Raw genomic sequence first — 26,082 nt, forward strand, 5'->3', positions numbered from 1 at the left:
TGCTCATCCTGCTCAGTGCTGCTTGACGAACTCTTCTAGGTGTAGCTACTTACGGGACTGTTTTGTTTCTGGTATTGAAAAGGAGGAAGGGTTCTTGCTGCTCAACGCTGTCCTGTGAAGACATTCATCTTTCCTATTTGCTCGTGTACAGGTTACATCTGCTGTAGCTACTGTCTGAAGAAAATTACTGGAGGAGTTAAACCGGTTGAGATAATCCGGTATCTTCCAGTTGCTTTCTGGTATAATACTTTGATTATTATCTGGGAATTACTTGTGGGACAGATGGCTTCTCCTGACTCACGTAGTGCCTTGAGAAACGTCAAAGGGTAACAGGATTTAAAGTTATACGTGTAATGCAGTTACTACATCCCGGTAAGAGGATGGTATACGGCTAGTAGCCTGACCTTTCTTTACAGTACTTTATCAAGGGAGGGACTGGTGATAGTTGGGAGTTCGATCTCTGCACAAAAATTGTGTGCAAGCTCCAAATCTCATCTTCAGGTTTCTTCTAGATAGATTTCTCTGTGTTGCTTTAGAAATAAAATGCTTTCATCCTCCACTATTTTGGTGTGAAATGCTGTTCCAAAGTTATTTTGGGGATGACAAGCTGTTCTTTCACTTGAACTGCACTTCTTATTTAGCAGTCTACAGAGTTCTGCATCATGTGCAATAGTATTGTCCAGCACAAAGACTTTGTTCTGCTGTAGTGTTTTGAAACTTCGTATTGTCATGCTCCCATGACAAGGAAAATACAACAGAGTCCTGATGACACATATGGTCTGCACGGTTAGAGAATTCATCGCAAGTGGGTGGTCACTGGTAACTCTGAACACAGAGCTGTGAAAGTCCGTGAACTTTCCTGATCGGTGTCGCTGGTTCTCAGTTGTTTTCTAAGAATTCTTGGGGAATCAGTCTTCAATCCTTAAAGGTGGCCACCTGCATGTAGCGCTGATGCAGCCTGTCCAGTTGCTCATTTACATGTCTTTCTCTCCGTATTTGCAAAAATAAATCCTCTTTGCGGAAGGATCTTTCAGCTGCCTCTCTGCTAGTGCCTGATTGTTGCATGCAAGGTGCATCTGAGCACTGAGCTGTTTTCATAAAGCTTGTGAGTGATGGGATGCTACCAGTTGATCAGCAGCTACGTTGTGTAAGGGAGCTTTCTGTTTGGTCTCATTAAACTATGAGATTAATGATGTTTTTATAAGGACCATCTTCACCAAAGAAGCTTTATCCTGGGGGGAAGAAGGGGTATCTTACTGGTCCAAGCTTTCCATGTGCGCAGCTGTGCCTTCGTTTGCTCTAGCTCTTCTGCTTGGTTTGTGCTTTCTTATTTAGTACCTGTCTTGTTGGCATGTTACAGCTGAGCTAGGTTATAGAAATGAACTTTACAGTGACAGTGTGACAATAAAATAGCTAGGGGTTGCTTCACTGATTTCAGGCTAAAAGTTCTAAAACTTGTGGTTCCGTGGTGAGTCACGTCTGTTGGATCTGGTGGCTCCTGCCATTGACATGTGTGGGACCACTAGTATTTAAATGATGCTTGGATTATCTTTTTGTTGAGAGGTCATTAGTATTAAGGACTAGCTTGTCCCTGTGTAATTCATCCAGCCACTGTTTTGTTACCGTTGACTGTGTTGGTAATAGGAGCAAGGGCAAACTTCTGGGTGTGGACAGAAAGCCTAGTTCAGACAAGGCCATGGTGGTGACTGTTTGTTACAGGAGTGATAAATGCTTGTAGTTCAAACAAAGCTTGTAGATAAGGCTTCTTTTATTTTAGCCAAGTTGATAAAGTATTATCAGATGCAGAGGTAGAAGTCCTCCTTTGGAAGGTTCTGTAAAGCTGGAAGGGAGGATGAGGAAGGAAAGAGTGAGAAATAGGAGCGTAAAGCACAGGAGGCTTTGAGAGTTCTTGATGTTTCACAGTGTTTTAGGAAGAAAGCTGCTGGAGCTTGTGCCATTGAAAACCTGCTCAAACTGAGTGAAGGTTACCAAAGAAGAACACAAGAGGTGTCTTGCAACTCTACTATGGGAGTAGAATAAACTATGTTTTTGTTGCGGAAGTAATTTGGGCCAATGTCCACATTTTAGTACTGTCTACATAGGAACACTTTCTGACCTGAGCTGCTTAATCTTGTAAAACTGGATTAACTTGTGTGTGTAGGACTGTGACTTAGTTCTGTTGTAATTTTGGCTGGAACCTCCACTGTCAGGAGAGGGCACGAGTAAAAATCGCAGCAGGTTTCTGCAGAAGGCCATTTCCTCGTCGCCCAAGCCTAGCTGATGGAGAAAATCTAGTGTGTCCCGGCAAGCTGGACACATGCAGCCAGGCGTGCGACCAAGCGCAGAGGTGGCAAAGCGAAACCTCTGCTGCGGCAGCGCTAACGCAGAGCAGCGAGTGCGACGGCTGCTTTTCCTAGGAACGTTTTGCCCTCTCTGGAGTGTGGGTCCGTCATGGACGTGCCACGTGTACTTGCCATAAATCTCAACATCTAAAATGAAGTGAGCTGAGCAAGGAAGCCGGAATGAGATTTGGTTTTGATGTTAACTGCTCCTCTGTCTGCCATTGGAAACAGGATCGTCTTGCGAATTGGGCTTTCCCTGCCGTCCTGTCTGAGCGCCGCCGGGTAATTGCTTTCTGGCTGGTTCCAGCTGAATGAGGTGGAGGAGGGCACCTCCTAACATACAGCTGAGCACGGGGCTAGCAAAGCTGCAGGAGCCAGAGGTGAGAGGCGCTGTGAGCCTTGCCGTCAGGTGTCCATGTTCTGGATGTGAGCAAAATTGCTGCTGACTCAGCCCTGGGCTACTCCTGCTTGTAAACGCACTGACCTCAATACATCTTCAAAGGAGAGTGGTGCACGTAGTTTCTGCTGAGAGGGTGATCTTCTAAAACTTAAGGAATTGTTTCCCTGGAAAACAAGAATGTTGGCTACATGCAGACCTGGCAGGGCTTCAGAGGCTACTGCTGAATTCCACGCTGGCTACTGGTAGCCACAACTGCTACCATATGACTGCAAATGCTGACTGCAGATAACCGCAGAGCACACGAGGCTCGAGTTTTATGAAAGACGCCAAAAGCGTGTAGGAGAGAAACTGGTCTGCTAACATGTAAATGTGCATCTGGAAGATAAGATTATACAGATTGTGGAATCTTCTTGTTTTTTACTAGAATTGGAAGGGGTGCTTATTGTATTAAAAAGTTTTATTTGCAAGCGCCTTGCAAATTTGTAATAATAGTTCCCCTTGGACGACTGTGCCGCAGCAGACGCCTTTTGTTCCTTTCTTTCCTTCTGCCTTCGCTCAGAAACGCTTTTTTTCCTTCTTGTTTCCCCTTACAACTTGATGCTTGGGAGTTCTTTGGTCTGGTATGAAACCCTGCTGCAAGCCGACGCGGGGTGACTTTCGCAGCGCGCCGTTTGTGATTGCGATGACCACGTCGGCTTGCGGGGTGGTGTTTCTCCGTGTGGGTTACTGTTTGATTCTACAAGCTGCTATGCTCCTTAGCCAGTTGAGCAAGTTGTTGTGGGCTGCAGTGCGAACGCTAGATCTCTTGCATAAGCGGGTTGAAACAGCGTGCTTCTAGATGCCATTAATATTTCAGGATAAAACATTCTAGCAGGGTGTTAAATACAGTGTCCCAAATGAAGCCCGCTCTTTTCCTTACTTTGCTTCTCACAGTGGATTTCTCTGCTGTCCCGGGCTGAGGGTGTGTTTTTTTTTTTTCCCCCCAATGTCAGGAGCGTGATTTTCGCTGTTTCTCCGCGCGTTTGCCTGCTTTAAGAGGTCGGGTGCTGACTGACGGCGGGGGAGGCGCGCGGGGCGATGCCCTCGCCGAGCACCGCAGCAGCTCGCGATCGCTCTGTAGCTCTTGCTGACTGTAAGAAACAGCCCTGCGTACGGATGTCAGGAACACCCAGTGAGGAGCTTGTTACGGGAGACAGTCTGACACCGGCGCTGAGTTTTCGGAAGCCGTGTTTGAATCGTTGCGGAAGGTTGTGCTTTCCGAGTAAGCTGCGTTTTCCTTCTCCCTCTCTTTTCGAGGTCCCCTGCTCCGAGTGTTCCTGTGCGTGGTTTTGTCTCCGGCTGTGCTAGTGGGGCTGTTCTGCGGAGTCACCCGCGTGCACCGCTCGTGGGGTAGCTGCTGAGCAGCTCTGACTTCCTGCGCGGTGAATAAGCTCGGGAAATACCGGCCGGCAGCTGCGGCGGAGGGAGGTGACCCGGGCGCTCGCTGGTGTCCCGGTGCTCGCCGGGCTCCCGGCGGGTCCCGCTGGCGCGGCGAGAGCGGCGCGATGCGCGGGCGCGAGATCCCCTTCCCCCCTCCTGCAGCAGCGAGCTGGGTTTAATGTTTTACAGAAGCGGGTTAATGATTAATGCAGCTGCCCGCGGGCCGCGCGGCGCCTTCTGCCGCGGCCCCGGAGCGAGCCGAAAACGCGATTCGCTCGCTTTTTAGCTCGGTAGCCGGCGGGTCACCTGGGGTGAAGGGTGGTCGCGGTCGATAGCGCCTGCGAGCCTGGGGCGGCCCCCGCGGCGGCTCCCCGCAACGCCCGCGCAGCCGCTGCCTTCTTGCTCGCCTCCTCCTTGGTTAAGGTCAGCTGAAGAGAAAGCAAAACGGCCAAGTGTTTAAAAAAAAAAAAAAAAAAAAAAAATTAACCCTCTTTGGAAATCCCCTCGGCTTTTATCTGGCCAAAGGATCTCCCGGGCGGCGCGGGGCCGAGGCTCTGCTCCGATCTGGCTCTGCTCACGCAGCGGGAAAGCGGTTTTCCGTAAGCGAATCCCGCCGCCGGGGACGGCGACCCGCCGCGCTGCCGCGTTTCAGTTGCTCTGTAGCTGCGTTGCCTCATCCTGCTCCGGCTGATTGCTGTTACCTGCTAAACCAAAATAACCTACTTCTGCTTGCTTCTCTTCTCAGGCAGCTTTTGTTCATATAGGCTTTGCCTTTTCCTTTTTTTTTTTTTTCTTTTTTAATGTTAGGATTTTTGGTGCCAAGGAAATACAGCAGGGAAAATGAGAAGGTTCTTAAGACCCGGACATGATCCAGTGCGAGAGAGGCTCAAACGCGACCTTTTCCAGTTTAATAAGGTACGGTGCTTTCCTCGAGCTTTTAAGGTATGTGTGAGGCAAACCCGTCCAGAGTCCTGGCGGGGTAAAAAGGGAGGGAAAAACTACCTCAGCGTGGGTGGAAGAGTTAAATTTGGGAGAGGTGGTTTGTTCCAGTTCTCGGTACTGAGCTTTTCTCCTCCGAGATGTTCAAGCGTCCGACTTGATTTCCGAGGCTTTTGTTAGGAACAAGCACGTTGTCATACGGAAATACGGGAAAACCGAGGCAACGCAGAGGCCGTTGGTAATGAGCTTGCTGTTATTTTAGTTGGGACCTGTGTGTAGGGTGTTCAGGTTTGTTTTCCTGCCCCCTCCTTGTCCCCCTGAGACACGGGCCCGGCCGTGCTTGGCTGCGCTACCTGTCCAGCACTCTGGCCAGGAACGCAATGTTTTCATCTTCATAAATGCCAAATATTAATTCACTGGTGTAGGCTAATGGTTGCTTACAATACCCTCCCTTGGGTATCAAAAGCGTGTTTGTAGGCTTTTTATTTCCAAGGTTAAATGGGAATTTGGCTGAGAAGTGTGACGGTAAGTGACGACGCAAGCCTAGGGAAGAACCTTCTGGGTTCATTAAAACCCTAGTGTGGATATACTCTTAAAGTGGAACTTGCTTGGATAATGGAAATGAGTCGTTTACTGTAATTTGGTACTAACAGACATCATTTCCACACACCCTTTCCCATCTTCCAAGAGACAAAAGGAACCCGGGCTGCTTCTGGCCCGTTTTTGGCTCGTTACCAGGAGGAAATGCAGATGCGGTAAAAGTTTCAGTAAATGAAGTCCAGTGTTGAGTTACTTGTATTAAGCTGAATGCAGTGTTAGCTTCAAAAGACATCCCAGCGATGGGTTAAAAGCATATAACGTGCTGCATATTTCAGAGCAACCTTTGCTATTTCTTCCTTGAATAAGTCTTTCCCTTTCTGAGAACTTTTGGCTAAACTTTACCTACCAGAGAAGGTCTAATTTGGATGACGCAAAGCAGGATTGAGAGAGCGAGCTTTTGCAGCAGAGTGAAACCTCCGAATGCATTAGAGATTGGCATCAGGATGTGTGACTTCATTTGATTCAGACCTGAAGGTAAAAATGGCATCACCTCTTGGGAGGTGGCTACTTCGGACACTTCCTAATGACTTACTCTTGTTAACAGCTTGGTGATGAAAGGCCTTGCAAAATGCATTTGCACTTTTAAGGCAAACTAATTTGTTGTTTTTTTATTATTATTTTATTTTATTCTTATTTTTTTTAGTGAGATGTTAAAGAGGGAATGTACCAGTGCTTTTACATTATACTGGAATCTCTTATATTGTGTTCTTACATATAGCTTGTTCAAATCTTGTGTGTCCCATTCTAATATTTCTAGAGATAGTGGGGTTCTTTGAAAGTCTACCCTTTGATACAGTAAGCATCTGCCTGCTGCTGGGAAGAGCTGGGGAAGATAGACCTCAATTCTGACCCATTGAAGGTTGTGGCTACAAGGAGCCAAGGATCTTAGGATACTTTCTGGGCTAAGACTGTCCTTGTCTAATGTACTAATAAAAAGCAGTGAGGTGGTAAGCAAGTTTTTTGATACCTGTTATCTGAGGCCTTTGAAACGCTTCTGGTTAAAAACCACTTTGGGAGATACTTTGTGGGACTATAAGCTGCTGATGAGAGGATTTGCATCTCTTCAGCCTTTTACTACCTGTGACGCTGGTAGTGACTAAATGGAAGGTCTGTGCCTTAGAAATGATGTGGTGCTCCTGCCCTTATCCTGTTGGCTACGCACAAGTTGAGTGTGATACTGCCACGCAAATTCAGTGTTAACAGAGTGGAGCGCTTCTGGCCATGTTGACCCTGTAGTGGACTTTAATTAAAAAATGCAGGAGGCAGTTCTATATACATGCATGCATATACAAATACTCTCTCTCTCTCTCTCTCTATATATATATATATGTATGTATGTATATATATATGCACACACACGCATATATATTTGTTGTGTTTGGTTTTTTTTGTTGTTGTTTTAGTCCCTCAGGTTTAAATACGCTGTGATCTTTTTACTGTTTTCCTCTTGCATCTCTATTCCAGGAAAGAGGTGGTCTGGATGGTTTTAAAGAGCTAATAACCGTGTTAGACTAGTTCTTCAAGCTCTCCTCAAACTTGTGCTCGTTTCACAGAAAACTTTCCCTAATTCTGCTCGAGTGCCTTAGCGTTGTGTGTCTGTTCCCGGAATGGCCGGGAGCTTCCCGTGCTTGTGGGTACCTGTTGCAAGACTCTGTTTTTAGCTCAGTGGATAGAATGAAGGATAAGGTGTGTGTACTTGGCAGTATACTTCTTTAAGTTTATCCTGCTTTTGGAGGTAGTACTTGGATGCCTTTGGCTCAGCCCAAGCCCTGCAGAGCAAACATGTTCAGGCTGGCACTGTCAGACTACATGATGGGTAGCACACAGGTGAACCAGTCTTACAGCTGAATGCTACCAAACTGGGAACATTGCCTTTAATTTATGGCTTTGTGTGTCTTTCCCCCCTCTTTTTAGCCTTCTGAACCCTTTGCTAATGAGTGTGATGGATAGCTTACCCTAAATACTCAATTAGTGTCTATGCAAAGTGGATTAATGCGTTCTGACTGTTGCTTCTTCAAAAGATGCGTTAACGAAGGTGCGTGCGGGTCCCTGGGGCTTGTGTTACACGCGGTTGGATTTGTCTCCGCTTTGTCGTAAAACAACCTGAGACGGAAGCGGCGAGAAATGGAAGGAGGGAAGATGGCACTGAATTTCATCTGCCCGGCTTTAGTGTGGGCTGAGAAACAACTGCTACCCTGGCCGCGTTTTTCCTGCGGTGAATGCGACCGACGTGAAGCGCGTCTCTGAGTTAACGCTGCTGCCATCAGGCTTCCGCTCACCGGTGCTGACAGATCTGTAGTCTAAAGAGAAATGAAAATGCAAGCGCCCCGTTCAGCCCAAAGGCACAAAGGCCCTTTTGAGCAGGAGGCCGCGCTGTTGCCTCTCTGGTTTCTCCCTGGGGCTCTGCTGAAAGGCTCCACTGTCGCCTCTGCTGCCTGCTCCCCTGCCGCCCCGGCTGGGGTTACCTGCTGAGCAGGTGAAGGCCTGTCTGAGAGCGGGCAGGGAAGGAGGCCAGCCGAACAGCTGATTTAATGTGACCCCCCAAAAAAAGCTCCTACGTGTAAATAAGTGCAAGGGGAAGATGTGGGGCAGCGAGTGCAGTGGGAACGCCTGGCCCTGTTGGGGTCCGGCGTGGCCGGAAAGCCACTGCATCGCCCTTCTTGCCCCGTTGTGAAAGCAAACGAGTGACGGCGGAGGGAGTTATCTTCCCTTCCCTCTTACGGGTACCTCGGCTGAATAATTCAAGGCGATCAGAAACCATTAATAGATTTATTTTGCTAGATAAACAGTTGCGTGACAGGCTACAGTTGCTGCTGACAGTCGCTCTCCTTGTGCTCATGTTGCCGTTCCCCGCAGCAGCACAGCGTTGCTCACGGTTTGCTCCGGGCTGTAATAGTTACTGTGGCTTTTGCACACTTGTCTATGGGATGTGAGGCTTATTCTGAGTTTTCTATTAAAGGCAAATCTGAACCTTCCTAGCATTAGGACTGAGTGGTGCACTCTCAATTCTGCGCTTCGCTGGTCTTGTATTTTAAAAAATAAAGCTTTTGTTTACTTGCCTAATATGTTTACAAATTAGCACGTCCAAACCAGGATATAATTAGGCCAATATTAAGGCTAGCACTGACTATATCCTAAAATGTAGTATGTATTGTATAGGTCATGTTTTTCTATTATGAGAATCGTGGCTTAACCCTGGTTATCTTATGGACTGGAAGAAATCTCAGGCAAAACTCAGATTCTAATTCATGTTTCATTAAAAATGACCCCTAGTTCTGCCAACAGCCTGACAGTTCAGTGCCTATGAGCAAGCTGGAACTAAAACTAATAGCAAAATTGCACTGGTTTCTCCCTGACAAGTTCCTTGCTCTGTTCTGGAGGAGAGTGTAATGGTTTCTGTAGCCTGTGTTACGGCTGATTCAGTTGAATGCCTGATTAGTTGTTAAGGTAACGTGTTATCTTGGGTTTTCTTCCCCAAACTGTATACCATGGCTTCATACTCCCACTCTCTGACTATAGAAACCTCGTCTGTGTTGTCTCAGTAGCTGTTACAGTACACAGAAATTCTTCGTCTGTGTTAGATTAGAAAACTGCTCTGTTTCAATGCTGTGTCTGTAGATTTAGTTTCTAATTTCACAGAGCCTCTCGGAAGTTTTGTATGTGCTCACTGATCTTTGCCTAGTTGCAACAATTTCAAGTGTAACACTAAACCCTGGCTTCTCAACAATTTTTTTAATAATACAAACATAACACTTGAATTACCTTCTTATAATATAGACAAGTAAGGCTGGAGACTCAGCTATCATGAAAGGAGTAAACTTGCTGATTTTTGAGCCAGTAGTGAGAATCTTAAATTACTAGGTAAAAAAGGTTAAAGTTAAGACTGGGCAAAAGAGGCATTACCAATCAGCTGGTAAGCAGAGAAATGGAAAATGCTCCAGTTTTTCCAATTTTGTCCATCCTACGTCAGCCTCTCCTAACGTGACTTCAGACTGGGGTAACTGCTGATTTGGACGAAGGAGGTCTGTCTTGCAACTTCAGCTTTGGCTGTTTGACCAGAATTCAGGAGCAATCTAGCAGGCGCTGGAGTCAGCCGTTTCCTCCCATGCCTTTGAGCAGGAACAGTAAAAGGTCATTAAACTACTTTGTGGCTGCCTTTCAGCTGGGAGCACCTCAGGCTAAAGGCATGACCACCCGAATGAAACAAGCTTTTATTTGGTTCTCCTGCAAAGCATTAAGCTAAGAAATCACTGTGTGGGAGATAAAATCCACGTATTAGTTTTAGGTTGAACAGACCATAAAGTTAGGTGGCAGCTCCATTTTGGTGAAACGATGGAAACAAGGATGGGAGTGAAGAGCAAGTGCCTGATTTTGTAGATAGAGGGTTCCCTGTTTATCCATTTATTTTATTTTGTGTGTGTGTGTGTGTGAGAGAGAGAGAGACTCGAACTCAGGCTGTTTTGAAACAAATTCCTATTCTCTAGCTTTCCATAGCTATCCAACTTGCTTTAGCAATACATCTCTTCCTGTAGCTATATTTGCACTGAAAGTACAACTGAATGTTCTCTAGTGTGGTAGCCCTATTAATCTTGTCACACAAATCACTCTCTATATAGCTATATATTCTTGAAATATGTTCTTGAACCTTCATGCCTGCTTGTTTTCTCTAAACAATGATGACAGCTCTACACTAGCACTTCTAAAAACCTGATCGAGCTATTTCACAAACAGCTTGGTTGCAACCGATGAGGACGGCAGAAGGTTCTGCCATAGCGTGTAAATGCGTCAGCCCCGCTAAGCGTGCAGATGGCTGGATACCACACGCTCCAAATCTTATTCTTGATGCAGTGTGCATTGTGCTTTGGGGAAGCCACTAAGAGCAAGCAACGTACAGATTATCCTCTGTGATGGTTACTGATGTCTTCTCCTTACAGAATGGCTTTGATTTAGTCTGAGGTAGCCTAGCAGGCTTCTGTTCTCATTAAAGCCTGTGGTTCCTCATGCTGCCTCTGGAAATTGGGTATCAGCTGCATTAGTTTTCCTGATGGCCCCATAGGTAATCTGTTTAGTTTTCTTGGTAAGCGCTGGTGTTCACTCAACACTCCTTCATAGCTTTGCACCACTTCCTGATGGCAATCAACAAGTGGAGGTTATGGAGGCTGATTTACATGGAGTTTATTATATAAAACTGACCTTACAATAAGCAGTAATTGTGCCAGACTTTGAAATTATACTGAACAGGTGGTTTACAGGAAATAGAATTGATGAGGATTGATCCAGTGTATTGTGGAGACTGAGTAAGCTGTGCTTACGCAGTTATTTATAAATCTAATATAAAGAACTGTCTGGATTACTGTTTTTGAAATATTGCTTTTTCATCTCTGTTGCACTTCTGCATGTCTCTGTGCAGCCAGAGGCAATTTGATCAAATTTGGCCTGAGATTATTTTCCAGCAAATCTAGCATGCTCAGTTTGAATACTTCAACAGAAAAAGCTGTCATTAAATGCTGTGCTTGACTGTCATGCCATATTTAACTTGTCTTTCATCTGTATGCAACAACTAATGTCCATGAAACATGCTGTTAATTGTATTTTTTTTTTCTTTCTACCAGACTGTGGAACATGGATTTCCCCATCAACCCAGTGCATTGGGCTATAGCCCGTTTCTCCGCCTTATGGCCATTGGAACACGATCGGGAGCCATCAAATTGTATTCCTTCAGACCGCCTGGGGTAGATTTCTCTGATAGCATAAGAAGCTGTAACTGTGTTTGAAAACACTGTCCAAATTTAAACTAAGATGAAGTGTAAATTTGCAAGGAAAGGTTACTGAACACTAGACCAGTTTGTCTTAAAGTGATTTCAGCCTGATCAGGGTGAGATTATCCTGCCAAGAGCTGAACTATAGCTCAAGCAGAAGCAGAACTTGATGCAGATATTAGATGGGGCTCTTTGCTCTTGCTATGCGGGAGGTCAGACAAGATCTGGCCTCAGTTTAGTAATCCTTCATGTTGTAAATTCCAGGGTTGTTTAAATATTTGGGGCAGGGGGCAGAGTTCTGGTTTTTAAACCAATTCTATTTCAGAGGTTAAAAATGCAGTCAAAAATACTTCTAGCTTCCTGAGTTTGTGACTATCCAGGTGTTAGAGGCCTAAATACTGGGGGCGGTTGCCTGTCTTTTCTCCCAAAGGAGCGATGTCCAGTCCAATATTGCATGTACAAGGTACTGAGTGATTCCCGTGGCAGCGTGTGAGCTAGACATGCTGTAAAAGAAGCATATTGCTCAGTCCAGAAAGGAGAAGTCGGTGCTCTCTGTGCCTGCTTAATCGTTCCCAGTGTTTGCGTTCAGAGGCTGGACTCCACATGCAGGCAGGAGCCATCTGTCTCCTGGTTACCAATTAGTTAAGCAGGATTGTAGTGTCAGGGAAACCACTAAACATCTCTGAGAGCAAACAAGGTCCAGGCACCTCTTCTGCATATGCTCAAAAGACAAGTAACCTTCCACATTCTCCTGTAGCAACCCACCATAAACACAGAAAATCGAAGTAGGTTTGCGTTGGTTCTCTTCACTCTGGATTGCTAGCAGTGCAGCCTGGTTTCAAACTAATCTCTCTTCATGTTGCTTGTTAGCAAGCTTCTTATCAATTAATTGTAGCTGTGGGCCATTTAAATACTACTGATCCTCAACAAACCCTTCAGGTATGGCGCTCCTGGGGTGGAGTTCATGGGTTTACATGAAGAAAACAATACTGTAATGCAGATACACTTTATACCTGATCAGGTGAGTGTATTTTCAGTTCTTCTCTGGCTTACATAGACTTCTCTTAAACAGATGTTGAGTGTACAATTGGTCTGGGTAACTGGACTCCTAATATCAAGTTCATTCAAATGCTGCTTGGTCTGGAACACTTATCCCGGTATATTTTGCACTCTTGGTAGCACTCCTTGCTACAGAGATGTTTAATAAAACTTCAGAGTAGGTTTATTGTTCGTAACTGGCCATTTATCTCGAGTACAGTGGGGATGGTAATAAGGCCAGAATAGTTCAGGCAGCCTGATGCAGAAACAAAAACTTCCTTTTCCTTTTGCAACCCCTGTTCTGCAGGACAAAAAAAACCACCCCTACTGCAAGAACAGATGGAGCAGTAGCGGCTGCTGAACAGATTTCGTTAATTTGGGGTGTTCAAAACAATACTGCTAACCTAACCTGCTCTTAAGGTTATTGCCTTTGTCTGGGTACTGAATCTTGCTTTTGGGGATTGCTGAACAGTAATTGCCAGAAACTAAAACCAGGAAGATTGAACTGTCTAGTGGCTGTCTAACCACTTTCCCTTCTCTTGTCTGGCAGACTGGTGTCTTAGCCACGTGCTTTACTACTTGACACCCCCAGTATATCACCAGTGGCCTCTTTATGAGAGGGCTTTAATTCTCAAGCTAGTTTTAGGTGGCTGTTTGCTTAACCTAATGGTATAAACTGAAACTCCCGAGGGGAGTGTTGCACCAGGTGTGGCTTTAGTAGGCAAAGTGCTTCAGCGCGAACATACAGCCAGAAGGGCTGGGCTCGTAAAAGGACTCTGACACAACCCTCCAGAATGAGGTTGAACATGAAGAATGCGAGGAGGAGTGCGGTGTAGTAGACTGCGTTAGCCCCACCCAAGGCTGAGGTGTGTTGCAGCAAACCGTGGTGAGCGTGAAGGTGCTGTGCTAACAGCTCCCATATGCCTCGCTGAGCTCCACAGCACCGGCTGGTTTTCAAGGACCTAAGTCCTTGTCTCCTGTACTGGTGACAGCCTGGGCCTTTGTCCTGTGTAAGAGGTTTTTCAGCCTTTAGGCTACTTATCATCTCCTCTAACCCCCCAAGTCCCCCGTCATTAAACGGTAGCACTGCTGCGGTTGCTGAATGCAACTGTGTGTATCCGCCACTATGAAGAGCTGCGGCTGGCTCCTCAATCCTGCTTTAGCAGAGAGGATTATGAACGGCGACAACTTTATTGCTAGATCTGCTGTGCTGGTTTTAATGTTGTGGTTCTCAAATGAAGGATGTTGTCTGGTTTTGTAGTGCCAGCTGGTGACACTACTAGATGACAACAGTTTGCACCTCTGGAGCCTGAAGCAGTGCAAGGGAGCATCCGAGCTGCAGGAGGAGCGCCGCTTCACGTTGAAAGGGCCACCTGGGTAATCTGCAAGGGTGTTTTCAAGCTAGTTTGGGGATAAGCAAGTAGGCAAATTCTGCTGCTGTTCTAGTTGGAGCTTGTCCTGATCATGGGGACTCTCTTGGTCCTATGAATTCATTAAAGGGGCTTCCATGGGAACAGTTCACTAGGGCCCAGGAGACCACCTCTAAGGACTGTTGTACCAATGAAAAAACTGATGTCTTTTTAGGTTAATGCGCATTCACTCCTGTGTGTGCAGGAGCAGTAAATCTTAAGGCTAAGCAAATCTAATCATCCCTTAAGTAAGAGTTTAAAATATTGCAATGATTTCAGATTCACGTGATGTTGCCACTTTTGGGTGAGCTATTTTTAGCTAATTTGGGGATAGCTTAATAAGAGAGGCTGCTGTAAAAGGGCGTCTGGGTCTTTGTTCGTGCACTTGCCAAAAGTCTTTTGGCATAATTTAACTTAAAGACAATTTAACTTAAAGACTATCTTTAAGTGTCATGCCTGGCTTAAAATCTCTGCCCTTAAGACAAAAGATGCTTCTGTAAATGTGTCTGGTGAATCGTCAGCTAAGCTCAGTAAGGTTTTCTGCCTCGTGTGCCGCTAACCAGGTGCCCTTTGCGTTCCCAGGTCTCCCCCGAGTGCTACACAGATAACGTCTGTCCTTCCGCACTCCTCGCGGGAAGTTCTGTATCTTGGTACAGAGAGCGGCAACGTCTTTGTGGTGGAGCTTCTGTCATTCAGAGTACTGGAGGAGAGGACCATAACCCCCGAGGCTGTGCTGCAACGGTGAGCGAGCATATATGTTAAGTGGCAATTTCTGTCTCTGTGAACCCAGCACTGTCACTGGCAGGAAATGGGCAGAACTGTGCAGGAGACGCTTGGAGTGAAGCTGCAAATCTTGTGCCTTATCCCGTGTATTTACACCTGCCTTATCCCTTGTATTTACACCTGCAACAAGTGTTACTTAGCTGTAATTACATGTTTACTTTTTCAACAATAGGTGGAACTTCTGATGCTGCTTCATCCAAATGAGGATTTTGTCACTCTGGAGGTTTAAATGCTGCTGAAAACTTTGTCCTACATTGTGTCCTTGTCACTTCCTTCTGACATGGAAACGTCGGTTTAAAAAAAAAGTCCAGAGCAAGCTTCATGCACAAATTGTTAGAGAAACCAAATGTCTCTGTTCAGTACGTTTGTGTGCAATTACTCATACTGTGAGGGTCACAAGAGAATAGTGCAGGCAATTCAGACTGTTTCCACAGTTCTAGGGGTCCAGTCCTGGAATTGACTGCTAACCATGGGTTTTCCCTTAAGAACATCGGACTAGATGCTCGTTCATTTGGCAGGCCTCCAGGAGCCTGGTGTGGTGTCTTATGTAAGATTTTTTTTCTACTTGACAGATTCTTGGAAAGACCATACTTTCTCTCATCTGTTTTAATTTTTTGTTGCTTTGGTCTTCCTTCTGCCTTAGCTGCTATTACAGTCATACTAGATTACACCTGGATTAAACTTTTCGAGGTTTTCTGTTCTGCTTCTGTAGGGTGCCAGAAGATTACTGTAACAGGCGATCGTGTGAACTGGTGGAAGCCCTCCAGGAGCATCCTAAGAACCCTGACCAGATCCTGATCGGATACAGCAGGGGCTTGATTGTCCTCTGGGACCTTCAAAATAGCAAAGCCACACACCACTTCCTGGGCAGCCAGGTATTAATCTGGTCTGAAGTTAATTTAGCAGGGGAGAAAAAAGCTGTCTCCTCTCAGGGCCCTTTGAAGACAAGTGGGTTCAGGGAGAGCCTGACAAAGCTTCTCTCACTAAGATTGAGCTGGTTTTGGAGGGGTTAACAGTCCTCTGGAGAGCAGTCACTGTGTCTCTTCCTCTTCAGCAACTGGAGAACCTCTACTGGCAGAGGGATGGCAGTAAATTCATTAGTTGCCACTATGATGGAAGTTACACCCAGTGGCCAGTATCCAATGACAACAGGCAGCCTGAGCCGTTGGAAAACCTTGTGCCTTATGGTCAGTATGTGGTTATAGAACTCATCCTTTCTCTGAGGTTTAATCATTGTATATTCATCTGAAACTCCAGCTCGTTTTGAGCTTGTGTGGAATATTTAAGTCACGTTCTCCCTAATGTTTAATCTTGATGGCAAAAGGCAGTGCTGCCTTTTGAATGAGTTGTGAGTCTAAATTAAAGGATTTCCAGTTTCTCTTTTGGATTTTAAACTCCTTTGCATCACTGAAGTCTGTCTTGAGCATGGAGAAAAAGGATTAAAGAAACGTATATACCTTATGAAGAAGGGTGTTTGTGATTCAGCTCTTCGGTTTGGTTCAAGTATCCTGTTCAGCAGGAGTTGCTTGGATCTTCTGTAATTAATAGTGAGCTAAGTGCGCTTTTTGTCGAACAGCAGTGATGAAATGATGCTTCTGATTTGCTGAAACCCATCAAATGGGAATGACCTCATCTTTCAAGCATATGGAGCTTTAGAAGCTTCTATCGCCTTTACATTAATTTCAGGAATGGCAGTGTTTTTAACAGTCCTTTCTAGTTAATCAGCTTCTGTAGTGGCACTCCCTATCAGCAACGTAGTTCAAAACTTCCCCTTGGGTCTGAGCCTTGTTTTGTTGAGGACTGCTGTGGGAGTGAGTGTGTCCCAGAGGATCTGTTGCATCTGATGTGGCTTGGCCTGGGGAGGTGGTGGTGGTGTCTCCAAATTCAGATGGCTTCCCTTGAGAGGGAGGCTGAAAGGACCTTGGGTTGCATACTCTTAGCTAGGTGAAGCGGAGTAAGGAACTTTCTGTGTAAGGATACACTTCTGAAATTACAGTAACTACCTCTGTTCTCCTAGGTCCTTTTCCTTGCAAGGCCATCTCCAAGATCTACTGGCAGACAACAAAAAATGGGTAAGTTCTTGATCTAATTCTTCACTCCTCAGTGTTTTTAGCAAGAGGCATTTAAAGGGTGCAGCGTGCCGTGACACCCCTTTAGAGTAAGGCAGTAAGAATGTTCTTGTCAAAGTTAGGCTTGCCTCAAGTCTTTGAAATTGTCCTTACTCCTCATTTCAGCATACACCACTTACCTATGCCTTTTTCTTCAGACTTCCTTACATTATATTCCAAGGAGGGATGCCCCGTGCTAGCTATGGTGACCGGCACAGTATCTCTGTCATCCATGGCAGCCAACAAACAGCCTTTGACTTCACATCACGAGTGATAGACTTCTTTATCATCTTCAGTTCAGAGCCTACGGCAGGTATGTAGTGAAAGGCGATACTGAAGAATTGAAATAGCTGTGTAAAAATGTGGATGTTTTCCTGGTGTAATGAATGCAAATGAAGTCACGTCTAGCTCAGCTGATTAGAGTGTGGTGCTAATAATGCCAGAGTCATGGGTTCGATCCCCGTATAGGGCCACTTGCTTGAGGATTGAACTAGATGTTCTCCAGAGGTCCCTTCCAACCTTACCAGGTCTATGATTCTATGAAACGTGGAGTCTCTGCTCAGTTGTTTTGAGTTTTCTGAGACTTTAACAGAGTAATTGCGCCAATTAAAAGTGAAGTATGAGATCCTGGCATCAAGAACATGCCAATTATAAATGCCATACATTCCTTAAGTAAACTACTTCATTAATGAGGAAGGACCTCTTAGTCTCTTGTCTGTGGAGGCTGGACACTTGGGCGTAACCAGCTTCTGAAGTCAGGATCTGGATATTCCTATTTGGAAATAGTACTTCAAAGGAGTCAGTAATTAAAAACACAGCTTACTCCCACTAAGACAGTGTTTCTGTTAATTACTACCTTGATTTAGGACTAACGCTCTGGGTAATAAATCAACAAAGGGTGCCCTAGAACCAAGGATCGGTACATAGGGTATGTCATTTACTTACTGCTTGGCAAACATGAATATAAACAGTTCTAATACTGAATAGCTCTCATTCCACAGCATAGCTAGAAGTTGTCAGACTCTTGCTTCCACTGAAGAGCTTTGTTACTCTAGTTTCCTCAATACCTGTATTTTTTTTCTTTTTCTTTTCATGGAATTGTTAATGATTTCACCCAAAGCACTTCCTTTCCTGCTGGTGTAGCTCTTGCTTCTGGTTATCTTGAGGTAACTGGATAGGAAATTGCTATTTCAAGCTCTGCAAATACACAGTATTGGAAGCTGAGTAAGAACAAGTTGCTAAAGTTTAGATGCTTTTTAAGTGCTTGCAGGCAAGTTTTCTATATTGCTGAATCTTCCCAGATTTTTCTAGTTTCTGGTTTGCTTAGTAGAGAAGTTTCCAAACCTCTCTTGCATGGTGGCAGTGACAATAGCTCCCAGCTACATGTGTGTTTGCAGGTTGGCTCCCTCTGGCCTGTTGTGCAAAGCAGACTGTGGATCCAGTGGAGGAACGACCTAGGAAAGGAGGCATAGCAAAGCAGGTTTTGGATTTCCCCCTCTTCCCCCCCCCCCACCCCTGCCGGTGGATTTTTTCAGCTGCTTGAAAGGGTCTATTAAAAGAGCAAGGACATAGGCAGACTGTAGGTGTGGTGAAGTGCTGTGATATGTTTGTTACTATAGTCTTTACCTACACGAGGCTGCCTTGGTTTGGTGGTACCTTCCAAATACACAGAGCCTATACATCTAAACCTTCAAGCTTAACAATGGCATTAATCTTGAGGTGCTGTTAAGGTTTTTATTATATAAGAAGCCAGGTACCCTTTCTTTGTGTGAAGCTGTCAGAACTGAGATTCTGAATAATGGAATAAAAGCCTTAAAGGTGAAAAATCTTGTTTGTTTGTTTGTTTTTGGTAGGAGATTGGCTTCTTAAAATCTAATTCCTGGATACGATTAGAAGTCGTCTTAGGATGAGATAACTGAACTTAACAGGCTTTATTTTTATACTGCCCAAGGATTGAATTATGTGGTTAACGTGTCTTCTAGTAGATACAGACAGGAGCTGTTGCAGAAAGCTGAAGCTGTTGTCCTTAGACAAGGAAGTTATTTACAATAAAATGAGGCTTCTGTGGTTGACAAGCTTCCTTACGGCTGATTGCCTGAGCTTAGTGGATCTGCATAGCTTGCCTTGTTCGCCCTTAAGCAGTTTTCCCTGCATTGGTGATAGTAAGGTATTAATTGTATACCAAAGCCATGTAATTTAATAAGCACAAGCTCATGCGTTGCAGCATAGTAATAGGTAGTGACTTTCCACAACACTGAATATGCTGAAGTTTTAAAAAGAAAAGATGAACAAGGGAACTGAGCCTTCATGTCTTTTCGGGACTTGTTTTTCATTAGGTGGATGAGTTTATAGAAACCACTAAAAGATTTTAATAAGTTTGCTACTTCAGCAGTTTAAAACAGATTCCTTCCATAAGCAGGGGCTCAAATATGCCACTTTGTAGGGGAAAATGCTGTTTTCAATACAGAGTATATATGGTTAAGGTTGGCAGTTTTAATCTGAGTGCAGGGCTGATCGTGCATACTGTAGTATGGACATACCTGTCCAATTCAGAAGGTCTGTAGACAACGGCAAATGATAGTACACAAAATAGTGAACTAAAACTAGATTTGAAACATCTTAAATCATTCCCACGGTCTTCATGAAGAAACTGATTATTGCTATGTTATGGCTGTGGCCAATTAGAGGTGAAACCCAAGATGTGTAACTAGAGTGCTGCCAAGTAGTAATTACTTTTAAGTTAGTTTACTGGAGTGGTATATCGTTGCTTTGCCCTTCTTGCAAGTATATTCCAGACTAAAGAGAAGTGGAAATGCAGTTTAGGAGATCTCAGGGAGGAGCTGCCAGTTTGCTCATGGCTTGTACTGTTCATTTACCCGTACCCCCAGTGACACAACTGCAACTATGCATTCACTTAAATTTGCGTAGCTTTGTTAATAGCTACTGGTGTGAAACAATTTATAACTCTGGTTTTCCCCACCAGTTGCTAATGTGGCTGTCCTGTACCTGTCACTGCAGACTTAAGTGTTTACCATGTAGGTTAAGATTTCTAGTTGTAAGTAGGATTAACTTCTTGATTCAGTATGCGTGTGTCATGTCTAAGGTTACATTAACAGACTTCTTTTGCTTGTAATCATGTCTAAGGTGTATAAATATATATTAGATGTATGCACTCATTAAAGAAAGTCCAGAGGATGTGGCTCAATGCACTAGAAGCAGGTGAAACTCTAGAGTGAGAGTTTGGAATTATAAACTCTTGTCAGCTCAAGCAGAGAAGCCTTCTGCTACACCCGTGGCATTACTGTGCTTAAGCTGCTTAGCCTAGCTGGGCTGTGGTCCACACAGTACTAAATGGGTCATTGCTGGGGGTGTGTGTGTCCATCCACGCTCTGCTGTTAATTAGCTTTAGGTAGGACTTTTGAGTTGCTGTATTGGTGAGTATAAACTTGTTTTGCTTAGCTGTGGATGCAGTTTATAGGTTCCATCTTGAAGAAAAATCGAGTCTTTCTGAGAGTCCCAGCAATGAGATAGAGGAATATGAACTTGCAGTAAATCTGTTACTATCTTGAATTCTATTATATCAGTGCCTCAATAGGCCCAGTTAACATAGAAGCATTTAGAGATATTGCCAACAAAAACATGTTTGTATAGACTTTTCTGACAGTAGTTTCCATATAAGCTTTACAGGAAGCTTGTTTCTGTTAACCTTGGGTAGTCTTTTTTTTGTTAGCCTCAGTGAATCTTGTTTCCCCAGAGTCTGATGACCCGTCTGCTATGGTGGTGCTGGCAGAAGAAGAACTGGTAGTGATAGACTTAAAATCTGCAGGCTGGCCAGCAGTCCATCCTCCGTACCTGGCTTCTCTCCACTGCTCAGCCATTACCTGCTCGCACCATGTCTCCAACATTCCCCTGAAACTGTGGGAGAGGATTATCAGTGCTGGGAGCAAGCAGAACATTCACTACTCCAGTATGGTACGGCAGCTTTAAGTGTGGACATGATCACATGCATTTAAGAGCAGCACAGCATGCTCAGAGTGTGGGTGGGCTGTGCTGCTGACAGTGTGTGTGCAGGGCTGAGTCTCAACAGACACTGCCCTGCCTCATAGCAGGGTTGAGACGGCCTTTTTCCCAGACCACCCCCAGTGCAGTTGCTCACACTGTGAGGATTAAAATATGGTATTTTTTTTCAGGCTTTGACAAGCCAGAAGGAAAGTGTGAGTGTTCCCAGCTGTCAGCGTAACAAACTTCTCATTTAGAAGCTGGAAGCTTTCGGCACAGCTTCTTGAGGAAGTATGTAGAGTATCTTCTGCTAAAAAGCACAGCTGGTGTCAGAACAGGAACATCTAATCCAAACAAAGCTAACAGCATGGGTTGTTTTACTGCCACTTGCACTAAAGTTCATGTTCTCCTGCTCACTGTGTATTATCTTCATACTGTCACTGCCCTGTAAGTCACAGTCTTCCCTTAATGTATTTGTAGCCATGGCCGATTGACGGTGGCACCAACTTAGCTCCGGATCCTCCTCAGAGGGACTTGCTTCTAACAGGGTATGTATTTATCTAATAAAATTCAAGCAGCCCTTCCAGCCTATTTGTCCTTCCTTTTGACCTATTGAGGCTTTCCCTTGATATTAGTCTGCTCATCTTGTAGAAGGAAGAAACTTCACAACATAACTTCTCAAAGCTGGGCTGCTAGCTTCATAACACAAAGCTTCATAACACAAAGCTGCTTTTGAGAGAACAGGCAGGTTCTAATATCCACAGATAACCTGTAAAGCTCCCTTACTTTTGAGTCTGAAATGTTATCCTTTCCTTTCATACACTTCACTGTACAAGTTCAGGCAGTAAACCAGACTAATTCAAAGGAAGCAATGTAAATGTAGAGCTTAATCCTGCAAGTTTTAAGTTTTTTTTTTCCACTATTTACGCTGTTGTGAATCTGAGAGGTTCGTTTGGACTCTAGTTTGTTTTGATCGGCATGATCAGATTTAGCTAAGTGCTGGAATGAAGTATCTAGCAAGAAATTGCCTCATCACGTAAAAATGTATCATTTTCTTTTCAAAGCAATTTCAAGCATTTCTGTGGGCTGTTCTTCAGACAATTCATTCTTGATGCAGCAAGTTGTTAGAAGTCCTGGGAAGAATGTTGCTAATACTCACCTGGAGAACTAATCTTAAGCTTGATTTTTAGCCCATAGCTTTTCTACTAGTAGTATTTTTTTTTCCCAGGGTGAGTCGTTCCTTCCATGTGCTTGGGCTTTTTCTTCCTTTTTGGTGCTTTTTGGAGTAACCTTAAATTCTATGTTGGTATCAGATCAAGAACAAACTGGATTAAAGAGAAAAGTCTTGAAGCTATAATTTGCCACAGTTCAGGGCTTTGTAAATAGTGTGGTTTAACTGCATTGTTTTTCGTCTCTGTTTTGTCATCTTTGTGATTTGCTGGGCCTCTGTAAGATCTATGCTTTCTGTAACTCTCCCCCATATAGACATGAAGATGGCACTGTGCGGTTTTGGGATGCATCTGGTGTCTGCTTACACCTCCTTTATAAGCTAAGCACCGTGAGAGTCTTTCTCACAGATGCTGATCCCAATGACAATATGAACACCTTGGGTGAGGATGAATGGCCACCACTTCGCAAGGTAAGATGGTTATTGCTTGTGGAGGCTTTCTGAAGCTGAGGACTTTTTATTCTTGTACTACTAATACCTCTATGAAGATCAGCTATTGTGTATACGTACCCACGCCCCTGCTCCCTCTCTCTCTGTTCTAGGTTGGTACCTTTGACCCTTATAGTGATGATCCCAGACTTGGGATACAGAAGATCTACTTGTGTAAATACAGCGGATACTTGGCTGTAGCTGGAACAGCGGGGCAGGTATTGATATATAAATAGTCACCATCAATGTTGCTTTTAGTGCAGCCTGTTACAGTGCAAATTGGGAGATGGGTTAAAATTGCAAATACTAATTTTTGTAGTGATTAATCAACCTTGTCATCTGTCTGATGGCTACCTACTTTCTTTAATCTGTGTGTTAGACTTTATTTTATCAGCCTTGAGCAGTGCTTTAATTTTTCCAGCTGTGGAGAACTTTTCTGACCTTTATTGGCTTGTTGATGTTGTCACTTTGACCTGAAAGCTTGTAGGATGGCCTGGATAGTAGAAGCTCTTAACAGCTTGTTCTCTTCCTTTCAGGTGCTGGTGATGGAACTGAATGATGAAGATGCAGAACATGTTGTGGACCATGCTGAAGCAGATCTCCTGCAGGACCAAGAGGGCTATCGATGGAAAGGTCACGAGAAACTAAAGACTCGAGATGGTCCTGTCCGATTTGAAGCTGGTTTTCAGCCGTTTGTTCTGGTCCAGTGTCAGCCACCAGCTGTGGTCACCTCATTGGCCCTTCACTCTGAATGGAAACTCGTGGCCTTTGGTACCAGTCATGGTTTTGGGCTTTTTGACCACCAGCAGAAACGACTGGTCTTTGTGAAGTAAGTATCTTCCTTTCAGGAGCTTTGGGGTAATCTCCAGTTACAGCTGGCCTGGAAGTCCTAACTAAGGAAATCATGCGAATAGGTTTCTAGACAGCAGCAATACAGCAAGAAGTCCTACCTCACTGGACTTCTTGAAGATCTTCAGGAATATAGTGTGTTCTTGTCTCTGCATGTACACATCATTTTGAACTCCTAGTAGTGATTGCCACCTGGTAGAAAGTGACCAGGTGCTTACCATCTCTCTCTCTCTCTCTCTCTCTCTCTCTCTCTCTTTAAAAAAAGATGTACACTGCATCCTAGTGACCAATTGGCCTTAGAAGGCCCACTGTCTCGGGTGAAATCCTTGAAGAAGTCCCTCCGGCAATCATTCAGGCGGATCAGAAGAAGCCGGGTGTCTAGTCGGAAGCGGCGAGGAGTTAGTGGAAATGCCTCAGAGGTGAGGGGTCCAGCTTTTTGGGGCCCTGTTTATATACAACTTGGAGAACGTAGAGTCCTGATTAGACTGCCCAGAGAAGGAGGTGGTCTGCAGTCCTGCTGTGAGATCGGTGGCTGATTGGTATAATGGCAAAAATAGCCACTTCTGAAGCTGCTAGCTGTTAGACAAAAATAGTTATGTTTTCAGGGGATAATGCGGAGTCTGGCATTGAACCTATGATTCAGAATATACCTGTTCACTGGTATGATGGTACTTTCCCTTTCTATTGCCTGCTACTCTTACTATCTCCCTCTCTTCCCTGTGCCTTTGCGATGGGGAAAAGAGGACATGAACTTGGAGAAAAAGTAAAATAAATGGCTATAGAGAGATGTGAGTATTAATTCTGTAAAGCCCCCTGAGTTTTATATACTGTAACTGGCATGTCTAGTCAGTACCAGAGGAACGGCATTCCTACAGCGTGCAGTGGGCTGGTAGGGAAAGCAAAACTAGTTCTTTGCAGTGCGTTCAGGTAAACTGGGCTGCTCTGCTCTTCTGAAGCCATGTGTTAACCTGCATCCTTGTGTTGTGGACAAGGCAGAGATGTCATGCCTGACTTGCAGAATGTCTCCTCCTCTTTAAAGGTTCAAGAGGCAAATGCCAAGTTTGACCAGGATGCACTGCAGGAAATGGAACTGGCTCCAGTTCAGCGGAAGATTGAAGCCCGGTCAGCAGAAGACTCTTTCACTGGCTTTGTGCGCACCTTATATTTTGCTGACACCTTCTTGAGAGATAGTGAGTAGGAAAAGCATCTCCTTTCTTCTGAGTGGAACGCATTAGGGTCTTACTGCTAGGAAAATTCAGCACCTTCCTCCTGTGTTGTACTTTGTGCTATGCAGAAAAACTAATCTAGAGCAAAAGCATGTATTTTCATGCAGAACTGTTATTTAGCTGTTCTGGCTGCTGGTTAATCCAAGGCAAGTTCGTCCTCCTAGGCAGTCTGAAAGCATGGGTTTTCAAATGTGCTGAAGTGGCTTCTGGCTTTTGAGCATACAGTTTTGCCTGTCTCATTACTCTAAAAGTTCATCCCTTGCTCCAGCACAGCCTTTTAATTTTGGTGAAGGTGGTGGCTGGGTGAGCATCAGAGCCCAAACGTTAAACTTCATCTGCTCTTGTGTGATATAAATGCATGAAAAATGGATGTAGCAATGGTGGTGACTGAGGGAAATAGCACCCTGTTCTCTTTACTCACGTGCTGTCTTTTACCAGGGCTGTTGGAGAAACTTTGGAAAGAGATATGCTAAGAAACTGTAGTTTCCCTCGTGAGTCTGCCATAATATAAAGGTCTTTAGGAGATAAACAGAGGGAGGTTGCATACCACTAGCGTGTTAAGGAAAGCAGGTATCCGAGGTTGCCAGAGACAGTGTTGTGCTCATGAGACCTCTCGTTGCTCCAGGCTCTCGCCACTGCCCATCCTTGTGGGCAGGCACCAATGGAGGTACGGTCTATGCGTTCTGTTTGCGTGTTCCTCCAGCAGAGAGGAGGATGGATGAACCTGTCAGGGCAGAGCAGGGTAAGTATGGCTCAGGAAAACAAATGTCCTAATGGATCTAGTTGTTGTTCTTACACAGAGTGGCATGTCTTTAACCATAGAAGTAGAAAAGCAAGATGCCTCAAAGTCTGAATTTGCATCAGCTGTCATTAAAGCTTACCATCAAGTCACAGTGCACATGTATCCTATTGTGACAGGTGGGACTGTTGTCTTTGTGTAATAATAGTTACTGTTTAACATGAACCAGTTTAGTCCAAATATCTTTTAAATCTTAAATCTTCTTAGGTAATGTTTCTGTAGCAGAGGTCTATAGCGCTCCAGCTTTGAGAGGATGCGAGTTTCTAGCACTATGTCTCTGACTAGAATTCTGTTTGCTTTTTTTTTTCTTCTTCATCTTGTCTAGCCAAAGAGATTCAGCTGATGCACAGGGCTCCTGTTGTGAGTATACTTGTCTTGGATGGGCACAGCACTCCGCTCCCAGAACCTCTGGAAGTAGCACATGACCTTTCGAAGAGCCCTGATATGCAAGGCAGCCATCAATTGCTGGTGGTATCTGAAGAGCAGTTTAAGGTATCACACAGGAGGTGTATGTGGACTGCATGTAAAATGTGCTAAAGCACTGAGCAGTGCTCTTTGGAATAGTTATTCTTCTGAACTGAATAATACTTCAGAAATAGTATTTCAGTGTGGTACTGTCCAGAAAAACGATGACAATAGTCCTGAGCCCGTGGAAATCAGGTGTGTGCAGACAAATTGAATATTGAGAAAAATGATGTGCACACAATGTAGAAATTTTATTCCTATATTAAACTCTGTACAAAACTGCTTCTGCT

At 44.6% G+C, this 26,082-nt stretch overlaps 1 protein-coding gene across 4 annotated transcripts in view; it reads left to right on the forward strand.

The window, feature by feature from the left end:
- The window catches only part of LLGL2 (LLGL scribble cell polarity complex component 2), a 32,679-nt gene that overhangs the window by 1,013 nt on the left and 5,584 nt on the right, over positions 1–26,082 (forward strand). For 2 of the 4 annotated variants that reach the window (XM_062591918.1, XM_062591921.1), the window contains exons 2-19: positions 4,969–5,076; positions 11,313–11,410; positions 12,399–12,480; positions 13,759–13,874; positions 14,489–14,647; positions 15,402–15,564; positions 15,744–15,876; positions 16,707–16,761; positions 16,956–17,110; positions 20,552–20,769; positions 21,277–21,344; positions 22,282–22,435; positions 22,567–22,671; positions 22,990–23,282; positions 23,568–23,721; positions 24,342–24,492; positions 25,154–25,270; positions 25,653–25,819. In XM_062591918.1, coding sequence (XP_062447902.1) covers positions 5,002–5,076; positions 11,313–11,410; positions 12,399–12,480; positions 13,759–13,874; positions 14,489–14,647; positions 15,402–15,564; positions 15,744–15,876; positions 16,707–16,761; positions 16,956–17,110; positions 20,552–20,769; positions 21,277–21,344; positions 22,282–22,435; positions 22,567–22,671; positions 22,990–23,282; positions 23,568–23,721; positions 24,342–24,492; positions 25,154–25,270; positions 25,653–25,819 — 2,463 coding nt within the window. In that variant the 5' untranslated portion in view covers positions 4,969–5,001. Of the gene's footprint in view, positions 1–2,672; positions 2,723–4,730; positions 4,761–4,968; positions 5,077–11,312; positions 11,411–12,398; positions 12,481–13,758; positions 13,875–14,488; positions 14,648–15,401; positions 15,565–15,743; positions 15,877–16,706; positions 16,762–16,955; positions 17,111–20,551; positions 20,770–21,276; positions 21,345–22,281; positions 22,436–22,566; positions 22,672–22,989; positions 23,283–23,567; positions 23,722–24,341; positions 24,493–25,153; positions 25,271–25,652; positions 25,820–26,082 lie in introns of those variants that run through there. The other 2 variants (XM_062591919.1, XM_062591920.1) reach the window with 2 other exon arrangements.

This window comes from Rhea pennata, chromosome 19, assembly GCF_028389875.1.
Source record: "Rhea pennata isolate bPtePen1 chromosome 19, bPtePen1.pri, whole genome shotgun sequence".
Classification (NCBI taxonomy): domain Eukaryota; kingdom Metazoa; phylum Chordata; class Aves; order Rheiformes; family Rheidae; genus Rhea; species Rhea pennata.